General features: G+C 39.2%; 1 protein-coding gene and 1 non-coding gene across 2 annotated transcripts; both read left to right on the forward strand.

The window, feature by feature from the left end:
- The first annotated feature begins 774 nt into the window (after positions 1-774).
- LOC139713062 (uncharacterized) lies at positions 775-13,543 on the forward strand. The gene is made up of 8 exons (XM_071624824.1): positions 775-986; positions 3,600-3,752; positions 4,725-4,876; positions 6,699-6,868; positions 8,321-8,475; positions 9,913-10,080; positions 10,729-10,837; positions 13,208-13,543. The coding sequence occupies exons 1-8, from the start codon at positions 775-777 to the stop codon at positions 13,541-13,543; spliced, it is 1,455 nt and encodes a 484-aa protein (XP_071480925.1).
- LOC139713070 (Z30 small nucleolar RNA) lies at positions 7,519-7,620 on the forward strand. Its single transcript, XR_011709617.1, has one exon. It is a non-coding gene; the product is annotated as a Z30 small nucleolar RNA (small nucleolar RNA).
- Positions 13,544-14,382: the final 839 nt, after the last annotated feature.

Raw genomic sequence — 14,382 nt, forward strand, 5'->3', positions numbered from 1 at the left:
TTCGAAGCAGTTATCTTGGAGCATGTACTGCAAATCGCTTTTTTAATGCGCGCTTGTGAATTCAGAATATTTTCTTGACATGTGAGTAAAATTTCGGGCAAATTGTGAGATATCTGAAGTTTCTATTGATAAGAGAAACGTTAGGGTGTCGATGTGTTGGACACCCAACCATACTAGTTCTAGTAGTAGTAGTAGTATACGTGTAGGCCTATTTATAATTTTTAACAGTAGTTAATTGACCAATTTGATGATATTCTATCTGCGTGCTTGTGTAACAGTTTGTCACCATGGCAACACACTTGCAGAGAAATTGTTATTTTCTGGCCAGTGTACATGCATTCCACTGCCTGTGACGAATTTACACTATGTACTGTGCACACACAATCACTGTCCACTGTATTTCACCTGGGCAGCAAATGAGAGCAAAAGAAAAAAAGAAAGAAAAATATATCACATATCATCATCATTTATCAAGTTGCTTTGGAAATGAAATATTTCAAAGCGTATACCTCCATCACTTAGAAATAGCACTTTTGGATATTTCCATATCATTACTTCTCCTATGGTGTCATCAAAATACTTGAATGCATACACATGATAGAATATTAAAAGCATCAACAATATGCAGTATGTAAGCCATACATTTTGTTAACATCATTGGTATTACTATTTATACTCTTTCTGATACATACTTCATATATTGCATCACCTTTTTACCAGATGAACTACTTTTTTTTTTTTTTTTTCAGGCCTCCTTGCCTTGTTCTGGAGACCATGGAAGCCATGAGGGCAGTCACTGCCCAGCGGGCAACGTGCTTACTCGTCACCATCATGTGCCTCAATGCTCTAGTAGGGATGACATACTCGGAGGTCAATGAGCCCCCAAAGGACGGTGGTGCTGATTTGCAAGATGTTCCTCACAGGGATCGTGAATCGTTGGATGAAGTTCAACCTCCGGGACATCTCAAACCACTGGGGTCACACAGGTGAGAAGACTTGGAAAAGAAGGAGGGGGGTGGGGAGATGGGGGTAGGGGTAGGGGTAGGGAGTTGAGTGGGGAAGTAAGGAATCTTGCTGAAAGTTATGGGCATTCCTAAGCCATGATTTAAAAAACTTAAACAAGTGATAGACAGAGAGGGAGAAAGTGAGGTCACTGAACTTGAACCACTTCTGTATAATGAAAAAAAAAGTAAAAGAAAGAAAGATAGCACATAGCCTATTAGCATGATGCGCAGATGATGCTAGATGAGCCCTTTAGGAGGTCATGGTGGCTTTCATGTGTGGTTTTCGTAAGCCTGATTCAATAATAAGGCTCCAGTTCATCCCAAGTTGATGTGATACTTGGTAAGAAGAGTGAGATTTGTTAGGAGCTACAATGCTGAGGTGGGAAGTTACTGGCTTTGTAATAGTCATTCTTATTCTTCATCTTTGAAGCTTGTGGAGTTTAACATGTTAAAACGTATTTTTTAAAGGGGAGCAGACCATATTATGCAATATTGATGATATGTAGATAGTAAATTTCAACTTTTTTCTTTCAAATGTTTGTTCTACCAAAAGCTGAGAATTGGCCTGCAACACTCATATTTGCAATGACTTCACAGACAAAAACAAATTTGCGTGATACTGTAGGCGTTCTGGTAAATTTTGAAAACTATACCTGACCAATGAGTAGTGTAGTTGTACACGTATCCTTAATGAGAATCCTCAATCACCAGGTGGACGTTAATGGACTTGGAGCAAAGAAGATGCTACACTGTATTTGAACTACTAATCACTTCATACTGTGTCATTTCAAAAACTTTGCAAAAAGGCTATGAATTATTAAAAACTAGAAAAGCACTCTGAGAGCGCAGACCTCTGCCAAGCAGCTACTTTCCACCGATGATCTTGCTCTTCGATACAGATCAGTGATTTCCACCCATATTTATGCATACTGAAAAGTCGCCTGATTTTCCAATATAGAAGCCTTTGATACGCCATATACCCTCAGCTGCACGGCATGCCTCACCCTAGCAGAAACTAGAGCATGCACTTAAGTGCGCTTATGAAAACCTCAAAAATGAGCAACTTGAACTCCCAACTTCATTGACCCTCCCTGCCAAAATATCGAAAATCCTTCATAAAATCCATGAAAATTTTTGGATCACTACCAAAATTTAATTATTGTCCCCGCCGAACGAGTTCGAGCAGGGGACTATGAAACGGGCTCCGTACGTGTGTGTGTCCGTGTGTCCGTCCGTCCGTCTGTCCGTCCGTCCGTGTGTCCGTGTGTCCGTGTGTGCGTCTGTGTGTGATCAAAATCTTCAATTTGCTACTTCTCTGTCATTTATGAGCCAATTTTGATTCTGTTTGCTTTATATGATAGCACTACATGGGAGCTTTGAAACTTCTACACAGAATTTCAGTCGTGACCTTTGACCTTGACCTTTGACCTATATTGTACATTTTGCTACAAAATGCTACTCCTTCGCCATTTCTAACCCGATTTCGATTCCGTTTGCTTTATGTGATGGCACTAGGTGAGGGCTTCAAAACTTCTACACAGAATTTTGACCTTTGACTTCTTTGACCTTTGACCTTGATTTTTTGACCTATATTGTACATTTTGCTACAAAATGCTACTCCTTCGCCATTTCTAACCCGATTTCGATTCCGTTTGCTTTATGTGATGGCACTAGGTGAGGGCTTCAAAACTTCTACACAGAATTTTGACCTTTGACCTTGATTTTTGACCTATATTGTACATTTTGCTACGAAATGCTACTCCTTCGCCATTTTTAACCCGATTTCGATTCCGTTTGCTTTATATGATGGCACTAGTTGAGGGCTTCAAAACTTCTACACAGAATTTTGACCTTTGACTTCTTTGACCTTTGACCTTGATTTTTGACCTATTTTGTGCATTTTGCTACAGAATGCTACTCCTGCGCCATTTCTAACCCGATTTCGATTCCGTTTGCTTTATGTGATAGCACTAGGTGAGGGCTTCAAAACTTCTACACAGAATTTTGACCTTTGACTTCTTTGACCTTTGACCTTGATTTTTGACCTATATTGTACATTGGCTACAAAATGCTACTCCTTCGCCATTTCTAACCCAATTTCGATTCCATTTGCTTTATGTGATGGCACTAGGTGAGGGCTTCAAAACTTCTACACAGAATTTTGACCTTTGACTTCTTTGACCTTTGACCTTGATTTTTTACCTATATTGCACATTTTGTTACAAAATGCTACTTCCGGCGGGGACATATGTTACGCACCGCGTAATTTCTACTTTTCCTTGTTTGTTTCTTGTGTCATATTCAACCTTTCCTGCAAGTTTCATCCAAATCTGTGCACAACTTTTTGAGTTATTTTGCACACAGACAAATAAACAAACGGTAATGAAAACATAACCTCCCCCCTTGGCGGATGTGAAAAGAGCACTGCAAAAAATGCTACAGAGGCTGACATCAAGCTGGTATTCAAAGGAGACAGTCACCTACAGAACCTTTATAAATCTTTATAATCCTTTATAAATGTGTATCCCAATGTAGATTTGAGGAAAACGATGTGACTCACATTTCCTTTGCCAATGGCAATCTTTCATCTGACAGGCCTCCAGAGATGCCTGGTGTTGATGTCCTGGAGAGAGTCCCCGATCCCCCGGACTTCTTCAGCCGCTATGTGGAAGCTGGGAGGCCAGTAGTGTTCAAGGGTGCTGCTAAAGAGATGGCCTCGTATCGGCTGTGGACAGACGAATACCTCAGGTGTGCAGGCCAATAAGCCATTGACCCCATTCACACTCCAAAATAAGGATTGTCTTAGCAGGATTTCATGCAATGCATGTGAAAGTCTCTTATAATGCTTTGGAGGCTCAGCTGTATCAGGAAGCATTCTAATAAGCTCTCTTGAAGACAGTCAGGAATTATGCCTTTTCTATTCATGCTCACTACATTGTGGAGTGAAGATAAGATCTGAAATGGTCATGTTGTCAAGAAGTCTTCTGATTACTCCATTAACTGCAACAAGCCCACATGGTCTTGGGCAAATTAAATGTACTGGCATTGAGACTAAATCCAAGGCATACCAATCTAGAGGCCTCTTGGATCACTTGCCTTGTTTTAGTGTGAATGTGATCGAGAATGTGGAGACTAGCTTTACAGATGTTTGCCATGCTTGCTTGTTCATTCAATTTTGATAATAAATGTTGACCTTCTGATTAAACCATTTTACCATCATATCCATACCTAAAATGTTACTGAATATCAAACAATTTTATGCAGTAGTGAATGTTTAGCAACATATAACAGTGCAACTTTAAGTGGTGAAATTCCTCAGCTGTATGTTGCCAATATCCATGGGGATCATGGCTTCAAAAATTATATGATCCCATGGCATTTGTTGTGCCCACACAAAGAAACTATGTTGTATGCAACTGCTAGTGATGTGTGGATATAGCATCCCAGAGGCAATTTGTACAGACTCTTCACATAATAATGTTTGCATCTGTGATTAGATAGTCCATTTGTTGTAAATGCAATCATGCAGCACAGGATATTTTTGTGTGCAAATCTGCCCATTTTGCAGCATAAATGTGTACCAAGGTAGTCATTTTGTGTTGAGTGATTTTGTGATGTAAATATTGCATGTGTTCGCTTCAATTTGTGTCTGTTTGTGACAAAGTTTTCTGTACTCCCCCTGTCCCTGATTTCATTAAACTCCTTTCCTTTCCTGTGCAGCGGTCGCTATGGCGATCTGATCGTTGAGGTGGAGGAGGGGAAGAAGGAGAATCGTTCCAAGGACCTGTGGCGGATGCCTCTCTCCAAATTTATCAAGAGCTACCAGCAGGAGGATGTCTACTTGGTGACGGATGTTCCTGAAGAGATGGGAGGTGAGGAAAAATGATGATAGAAGGATGAGACCTCAGGCCTGTTTCATAGAGAGTTGCGATTGGTCTTATGCTCGATTTTAAAGGGACTGTACAGTACTGGTTGAGGTGGGGATTCATGTTTTGAACATTCCTAGGTGAGATAATGAGAAACCTCTTATGAAATATGAAAGAGCATGTAATTTTAAGAAGGATTCAACGTTTATTTGATGAAAATTGGTTTTCAAATGGCTGAGATATCCAAAAAAGGGATAATAATAAAAGGCGACAGGCCACGCCTTTTATTAGGATCTCTTTGTTTCACCTTGTTTTTGGATATCTCAGCCATTTCCAAACCGATTTTCATCAAATAAACTTTTGATGCCCCTTAGAATTGCATGCTCTTTGACATCTCATAGAGTGGTTTCTGAATATCTCGCAAAACGTTAAAAAGCTAAATCCTCGCCTCAACCAGAACTGTACACACCCTTTAGTATTGAGTGTAACTTGGGAATTGAGTGTAAGTTCGATATGGAGTGTAACTTGGGAATTGAGTGAAAGTTCGAATCTGAGCCTAAGTCCTGTTTCACAAAGACAAGCTTGATTTCAAGAAAGATCAAGTGTAACTTTCAGTAGGTTGAGTGTTACTTGCAATCAATTGCAAAGTTGTTTATGAAAGGCAGTTTGCGATTGATTGCAACTTACGCTCAATCTTTATGAAACAGGCCCCAGGGCCCTGTTTTGCTTAGCTCTGAAATCAATCCCAATTTCAAGTCAATTGATCTTAGAGACAGTTTTGGGTTCAGTCAGTACGCCACAACATGTTTATATTAATTGCAGTAATTATGAACAATAATAATTTCTGGATAATTTTTCTGAAAAATGTTATGATTTTGGAAAGTGAGAAGTCAGTTTCCATCAACCAACTCGTAACAATGATAACTTTTTTTCATCCATGAACTTACAATGCATAGACAGTGCAGTGTTAATTACAGGATTCGTTTGATTTATGAGCATTCATACCGTTGGGTTAAGATCACTAATATAACAATGTCTTCATGCATAACTTATAAAGCATTAAATATCTCTTTCACCCATTTGCCGTAACCCGTAATACAGCATTGAATATGAGATAAATAATTCTACAATATGGCAGATTTTTTGTTGGTACCCTAGGGTTCCAGATACGGCAGAGCATATAAAAAATGTATATATGGAGTCTAATCTGTACACAGTGTTGGAAGGGACATTTTTAATTCAAGAGCATGTGTAAGGTCTGTTCTCATTGGGTTCTCAATGTCTGCGAAACTGGATGAAGGGTAGTATGATTAGTTACTAGTTAAATTGGGTTTTGCCTGCACGCATAATTGTGTATGAGATAGATACCAGGGGGATACTGTTTGTTTTGTTACTATTGGATAAATGGTTTTCAGCAGCTTCTATTTTATTTATTTCCTGCAGGAGAACAAATCCCTGGAATCTGCAAGGATTTTTTTTTTTTGGCCTATGTGTACCCCCACTCCCTTGCCAAGCAGTCTGTCATTTTCCTTTTATAGCAGCTCATGTGCTGTATACGCCGAATATTTTAGCAAATTTTGCGAGTCAGGTGCTATTCGCGACTTAAAAAATACATGAAAAACTTGACTCTGATCCCGACATTAATGTAACTGGCTTGCATACATTTCTCCATTCAGTACCGTACTCCACATCTGTGAATTCAACCACACTCGCGAAATCGTGAGGAAGTCCCGATTCGTGAAAGATTAGACTCACTAAATATATGGCATATACAGTAGTTTGTGTTTGTCATTTTGAGAGACAAACAAGGAAAATCTTGTGTTTCTAGATGATTTTTGTCTCCTGCGATGCCTGCTTTGTGGTGGCTTCACCGACGTGCTGGTGGACACAATTCTCTGGTACAGCAGCGGGGGGACCAAGTCTGTACTCCACTTTGACAGCCTGGACAACATCAACTGTGTGATGGATGGCAGGAAAGATATCTTCTTGGTGGACAAGGTAAAAAGAAGATGCAACAAACCCAAGGCAACTGTTTTGAAGGGATGCTATTCTCGTCTTTCCTTGCTGATGCTATTACCAACTTACATGTATAATAGTAGGATCATGAACACCAGCTTGGAAAAATCTTTGATTTGAAATGGAAAAGTCGCAAAGTTATGTTGGAAGTTCCTAATGGACTCCTGCAACTGTCTTCCCTTGAGAGTATGTCTATATACAAATGATGCACAGGTCTGACTGCATCGGTAGGAATTGTGTGCATGAGGTAACTGTGGAATTTTCAACCCGCGAGGTACAGCTGAGTAGGTTTAGACTGGATTCCATAGTTACTGAATGCACACTATTCCTACTGACGCATGAAAAGGCGTACTGTGCATCATCTGTTTTAATAGAATGGTGGACAAATTTTTGCCAGAAAATCCATTGTTTTCGCCATGTGTCCAATAATTACTAGGGCTTGGCAAATTTACTGGATGCATTTCCTTTAGGGCTTGCCATAGAGGATGCTAGTAAAAAGGGATGCACAACTTTTGACCAATGAGATTCCAGAATTTTCTAGACCTGTTCTGTATGTATACAAGATTGTAAAGGCAGGAATGGGAAATTTATGAATATATGTGCCACAGGAACTTGCAGCCTGAGACGACAACAGCGATGATGATTGAAGTCTATGCCTGACCCGATATTGCCGAGTGTCAACACTTCAATGGCTTTGATCGGGGCATGACCACCTTAATCTTCTCTCTGAGCTGTCTTCACAAACTTGCTATGCAGTATTTAGTTTGAACACCGTGCTGCTCAATGGGAGCCTTAACTTCCTTTGTAATTTTTTTGTTTTGTTTTACTCACATTGATTTGTCTACAAGTTAAGGTACTCTGTGGTTAATTTGAAATGGAGATGAAGATTTTACAAAGGAGTCACTGTATTTATTTTGTCAGGCCCTCAGGCCCCTGAGGGACCTGTGAAAATTAGTCCAAGCATTATCAAAGTAAGTGCTTACGAGTAGTCTTCATTCAAGTGTAGGTGGTAATAAGCAAAACTGCAAAGTACTGACATCATAACCCTTTTCTGTTAATGAACTGGAAAAGAGGTCAGCAAACATGCATGAGAAACATATAGAAGCAATCCTGTATGTCACCTTGAAAAATAAAGTTGCTTGGCTCACTCAAGAGTCCACTTGAGTCCTTTAGAAAGTCATCTTCATGGCTTTGAAAATCTTTAGGCGATGAGTAGCTCTCACCATTTGATATTCCAGGTGGAAATTTGTAGTGTTCTACATGTATTCAAAGTTAGCTTGCAAAAAAGAAAAAGATGTTGACATTGTTAATGACAAATGATCATGCTCACCTTTCTTGGCACATTTGAATGTGGTCAGACACTCAACAATTTCCTCTTCAATATTTATCCGATTACAAACACACTCATCTCTGTGTACCTTCCCTTGAACCCAGAGGGAAAAGGACAACGTACATATTGACCACCCTGAAGGAAGCTTCTCTGGTGTCGACGTTGACAGAGTGGACTTCCAAAAGTACCCTGGTCTGGCAAAAGTGCCGTGGTACAATGTGACTTTAGAGAGAGGAGACTGCCTTTTCATTCCATACAGGTAAAATTTTTTTCTCAGTTTATCTTCATTATGTGATCGGGGTGGGGCGGGGGATGGGGTGGGGGGGGGGGGGTTGGGTGTAGTGAAAAATAGAAACCAGACGAGATGCAGAAAATCGATGTGTGATTTGTGCGTGGCATTGTGTGTGACCCTCAGTGGGCCTGTTTCTGTATATCCATGATTATATGACAAAGGGTTATGATCCTGTGTATTTGAAAGAGACTAGGTCACTGGTATATTTTTTTTAATGCACACCCATGTGACAATACCTTGTGACAATCAGTGGTTGTCTGTTAGTTTGTTAGTGTTTCCACTCTCATCCCGCCCCCTTCAGGCAACATATAAGAGGCTTGTGCAACGAAGCTACATGTACACCAAATTCTGCAATATAGGTTTTCAAGGTTTGAATGAATTCAAAAGGAAGAGGTGAATTGAATAGCTCATTGAAGGTCACCATTGAAAATGCATTAGTCACTATGAATTAAGTGGCCAATCGGCATGCAGAGCTCTGTTTTGATGTACATCTTGTTGTACAATTTACTATTTATGAAGCATACTTGCTGTGTGCACCTTTATTTTCACATTGGCAGATAGATTATGGGAGGAGTCTTTGTACCGATGATTTAAACAGTCTGCTGTGAAGCAACATACATTCTGCTCTGACCAAAGACATTGAATAGTGTACTAACCTTGGAGAGCTCTTGGTATTTAAAAAGCTAAAGAAGTAAAGTGCCAAGCTATACTGTACTCAAGACATTGATCCTGCAGACAAAGTAGGGAATTCAAACTGAAATTATGTATTCAAACTGAATGTGCTATAGCCATTGTGGTCTGGAAATAGTATTTTAATCAGTTGCAAGGAAATGGAGGATTAGACAATGTCTGGTTGTGTCGATGAAATAGGCTTGGAAGTGAAAGAAAATTATGTAAAGCCCTGCATTTTTCCCGAAGAAATACATGTGAAGCCTTGCTGTGTCTCATTCAGTGACAGGCACAAAAATCCCAAGGCTGATTGATGGATGAATAAAGATTATGTAATCCTACTAATCCCCATTGTAACAAAGTGGCCTTCATATAGGACTCCAACTGGCACATTGTTGCTTGTCCATGGGTTCATCAAGCCTGCATTTGTGGCTAAGTATTAGGGGGAATTAGTGGAATGTCATTGAGTTAGCTTTGCAAGCTGTCAATAAGAGCATGACTTGATGTTAAAGGGTCAAGTAGTTTTATTATGATTGTTTTAGCATAGACATTTCCCCCCCCCCCCAAAAAAAAAAGTGCAAAATGAGATGCTGAAACTTTGTAGAGTTTATCAGTCATAAAATCTGTAGCATTCATGCCTTTTGATTCTGTACCAGTCATATTCTGTGCAGTGTCTATCTGTCTCTAGTCAATTGCCATTGCTGGTTTTATTCTGTGTTTGGTTGCTTGCTACAGGTGGTTTCATTCAGTGCGCTCATCTGGTCGCAACTTGGCCATCAATGTCTGGTTCATCCACCAGGTGTGGTTCAACACCAGCGACTGCCCGGGAGACTTATCGCAGCTGCCAGACTACCTCCCGCTGAGCAAAGTGACAACGAGAGGGAATCGGCTCGAACCCCTCAGGTAGCCTCAACCTGCCCTTCCCTGCAGACACTCCCTAAATCTACGTACTGACACTTGCATGTTGAACACACACCTTCCTGTCTCATAACTTGGGAGAATCTGACAATAGTGCTGATTGTCATGAGCTTGCATAACATAAATTTGATAAGAGTGCATGCAAACATACTCTTTATTAAAAGCTTCATCACAAGTAAAACAGTTTCAGTTTCATATCAGAGAAAGAAAACTGTCAGCTGATGAAACCCGGAAGTGGCACCAGAAAATTTGCTCTGAAGGCCTTTTTTTTTTTTTTTTTTACTTGTCAGCTGATGAGACCCAGAAGTGGCACCACAAATATATGCTGCCCCCCCCCCCCCCAAAAAAAAAAAAAAAAAAAAAAAAAAACACAGCACTCACCCTGAACCAATGTTACCAGTTAATTCCTTTGGATTTTAGAGCACATGAAAGAACTAGTTTTGAAAACATCTATTCTTTCTTTAAAGGGAGATTATTACTACTTCTATCTCAAATTCCCAGTCTTTCTTTGAACTGTGTGAGTCTACAGTTTAGATGCATTCAGTGAAAATGTGGAATGTTGATATTGCCCATTCCCACTGAAGTGGATCTCCAAACATAATTTTTGCATGCCTATACCTTGGCTTGTTACAGATCAGATATTGCTGTCGAGATCCAGTCAAATGAGGGCTCCATAAGTCTTGCACAGCTCACAGAACTTGACACCCTTTTCCAGGAGCCCATTCAGGAGAAAATCCCCCAGGTAAGACAATAGGGAGCTTTAGATTTTGACGCGCGGACGTTTGAGCCGACGCTTGCGCTGGACGTCCTCCTCTCCCTGCGTCGTGTGGAAAAGTAGCTTTAGATTATGCTGGGACGCAACGTATAAAAGATAAAATCGCGCCCCCATATGATCAGTACATGAACGAGCTCTCTACGTCGCAAACTGTGCGGACATGAAAATAGCCCAGTACGCGTAGTAAACAACTCAGGCGACGCAAGCTAAAAATAGATTGACTTTACGCGTGCTACTGCGCAAGCTCAGAACATGTTTTTTTTCCTTTGAACGTCCACGCGTCTAAAATCTAAAGCTCCCTAATAAAGATTAAAGGAAGCATGAACCCCAAATATGTATGTTGATCGAGATGAATGCAAATACAGTATATTTGTTGAATACATCAGCGAAGTTTTAGGAAGATTGAGCAATCCATTCAAAATTTCTGAATTTATAGTGTTTATGTACCCTTGTTCCTGGATAAGAAGACTACTGCTGTTTGTGACGTCATGCGTGGACAGCAGTGTAAGAAATTTTCTTTTTAAGAATTCAACATATTTGCACTATTCTAGCATAATGACAGAGCCCTTGACTTGTATGTGTTTCAACTTGGCCAGTTCATGTTTAATTACAACAGTAACTTTTTACCTAAAATATTCCATGATTTATTTCATCGAAACAGTCATGTTCATAACTATCCCATGCGACGATCCGACGAATTTCATCTTCCATTAATGAGAACCGCACATGCCCAAAATACATTTCTTTATACCGGACCCAGACTTTGGAATGATTTAGATAATAGTTTAAAAGATTCCCCCAAATTTGTTACATTTAAATACAAACTCAGAAAATATTTACTTTCTACTTATAATCATAGATAATTTTAATTGTTTTGATTCATGCTTGAGCCTTCACCTGTCCTGATGTCGCAGCACTTGGCGTGTTCTGTGTGCAGACTTCTCTTCTTTCTTCTCTCCTCTTCCTCTCCTGTCTTTTGTTCTTCGTAGACTTGTATTGTTACCGTCTTCTCTCCTCTTGGTACTGTCTCGCGTCTTACAGTGTATATACGTGTGGGTAATCGAATGTGTGTACGAACGTGTTGTCCTTGTCATATTTTCCCGGTACACGTAGTTCAGTGAGCAGTGTCCGGGCACTAGCATTGGTATTCTATATTTTTTTCCCAACCGGTGTATCTCAAAATAATTACATGTATATTATTATAGAATAGTATATAATTTACTCATTATATATCTAGCGATCCACGTCCGACAAGCTTTGCTTTTTAGTGGATCACTATTTTCCATAATCGAATTTATTTTCCGCTCGCCCACAAGGAATGTATACAGTGTTTTTCCTAAATATTGTACATGTTATATGTTGTTCTATAATTTGTCTCGTATATATATTACATGAATCTTTTGCAAACGTTTGAACCTTATTTCAACACATGTATACTTTGTACTATGTTTTTTGATTTTCGATGATTGGAAATAAACTATGATTGAATTGAATTGAATTGAATTGACTTGCTTGTTTTTAGAAAATTAGGAATAATATTACCATTAACATAATACAAGTTGAGGGTATACTTTTCATATAAAATTAAATTTTGTGAAATTCTCGTTATATTTTTTTTATGTCATTGTCCATACGTGATGTCACAAAATGTCTTCATATCCAGCGATAAGCAGCAAAGCTTTAGAAATTCATAAATTATTGACGGATTGACTGATATTCTTCAAACTGTGCTGATGCATTCTACTAGTATTGGTGCATTCACTCAATCCACATACATATTTGGAATCGACTCCCTTCTATTAAGGTGTTGTACATTTCACATTAACCTACAAAGAGATTATTCATTTATCCAGTATGCATATTCTGACATTATGGAGAGGTGTCTGTGAATGTCTAACATACAAGTTTTGGTTTCCTCTCGGAGAAAAGAAATGCTCTTAATGGCTCTCATTTTGAATATGAAATCAGACATAATCAGAGCAAGAAAGGAAGATGTCCAGATGTGGGCAATTGCAAATAAATGCACCTATATGATCAAACGAGGATACAGATACACACGTGTATGTATCCTGATATCTTTCAGTCTTTGTAATTATTTTGTTTAGTTATATTCATTTTTTCAAGGCCATATCTTGTGTGCTCAGAAATGTTCACACTACTGTTTGAGAGAAACTCATTATTGATGTTTATGACTTTAACTATTTTCCATTGTCATGATAAAAGCTGCCAATATTGCTCAGCAACTTCGAAAGCCTGCATATCAGAGATGATATGTACATGTATAACAAAATTTAGTTTTGAGGAATTTTTGTCACTTTGTTCTGTGTTGTCTTGCAGCTGTTCCATTTACTGGACACTGACGGAGACGGTTTCCTGACTCTTACGGAGCTCTACACAAATGAATTCTTCCAGGCTTTGGCATCAGTGGGCTTCGAATTGAACGAGGATGGAGAGCTAGGTATCCAAGGTGATGAAGATGATGATGATGATGATGGTGATGATGATGATGATGACGACAACGATGATGACGATGACAACGATGGGGATGATGGGGACGATGATGAAGAAAGGGAGGAGAGTCGGAGAGGAGAAAAGCCTGAGGAGGGACAAGGTGATCAGAAGGGTGATATCCATGGGAAGAATGATGGACATGATGGGCGTGTGGAGTTATGACAGATGCACTGGAAATGACAAGGAAAACTCTGCATTCTCTACCATTGTGGCACACAACAACATTCCAAGAAACAGCAGGCAAGGTTTTTTTTTTTTTTTTTTCAGAATGGCCTCTGAATTTGCAGGTCAAATGTCTGTAAAAGAAATATGCAGCTTTTGCACGCAACTTTTTTTATTCCACCTCACTTGGTGATGATGCAGGATGTGTTGCTTCCATCATTCCTGACAATATTTGAAGGATTCTTTCAATTTGCGCATAGTGTTGCCTGATATAGCAAGGTAATTTTACAGGTCCCATTCCTTTTACAGTGAAACCTGCCTTAGCGGCCACCTGTCTATAGTGCCCACCTATCTATAGCTGGCACTCTTTTTGTTTCCTTTGGGTGGCTGCTATAGATAGGTTTGACTGTATATTCTTTTGTTTCTATCCCTCATGTGATGAGGTACCCAATAATAACAAGAAAATGTCAGTATTACCAAGCAGCATGTGATAGCAATGTTTCGCAGTAATGCAGTTATCCTCTTGAGGTTGCAACATTTCAATTCAGCTGATATTGTGTGCAGTTAGTAGCACATTAAAGATCCTGTTTACCTTTGGGAGCAGTCATTCTAAAAATGTATAAGATATCACTTTTGATGCATATGTGTAGGTCAGTTGTATCACAAAACATCCTGCCATATAACATTTCTGCAATAAAGCCTATTCAAAATATTAGAGGAGATATCACTATTTTTCTCATTAAACCATAACTGTAGAAGATGTAGTCTGGAAACTTTTTTATTTTCTAACTATTGTACACATTTTGTATATTTAACAATGCTTAACATTGATTAATACT

Source organism: Diadema antillarum, unplaced genomic scaffold (genome assembly GCF_040938485.1).
Source record: "Diadema antillarum isolate AM-2024a unplaced genomic scaffold, OU_Dant_1.0 seq00001901_RagTag, whole genome shotgun sequence".
NCBI classification, from domain to species: domain Eukaryota; kingdom Metazoa; phylum Echinodermata; class Echinoidea; order Diadematoida; family Diadematidae; genus Diadema; species Diadema antillarum.

What these genes read in the sequence shown, in the direction of transcription:
- LOC139713062 (XM_071624824.1), top strand. Translation starts at nt 775, where the DNA reads ATGGAAGCCATGAGGGCAGTCACTGCCCAGCGGGCAACGTGCTTACTC. An exon ending in TGCCTTTTCATTCCATACAG is followed by an intron (nt 8,476 to 9,912) that starts GTAAAATTTTTT and finishes TGCTTGCTACAG; the next exon opens with GTGGTTTCATTCAGTGCGCT. An exon ending in TTCAGGAGAAAATCCCCCAG is followed by an intron (nt 10,838 to 13,207) that starts GTAAGACAATAG and finishes GTTGTCTTGCAG; the next exon opens with CTGTTCCATTTACTGGACAC.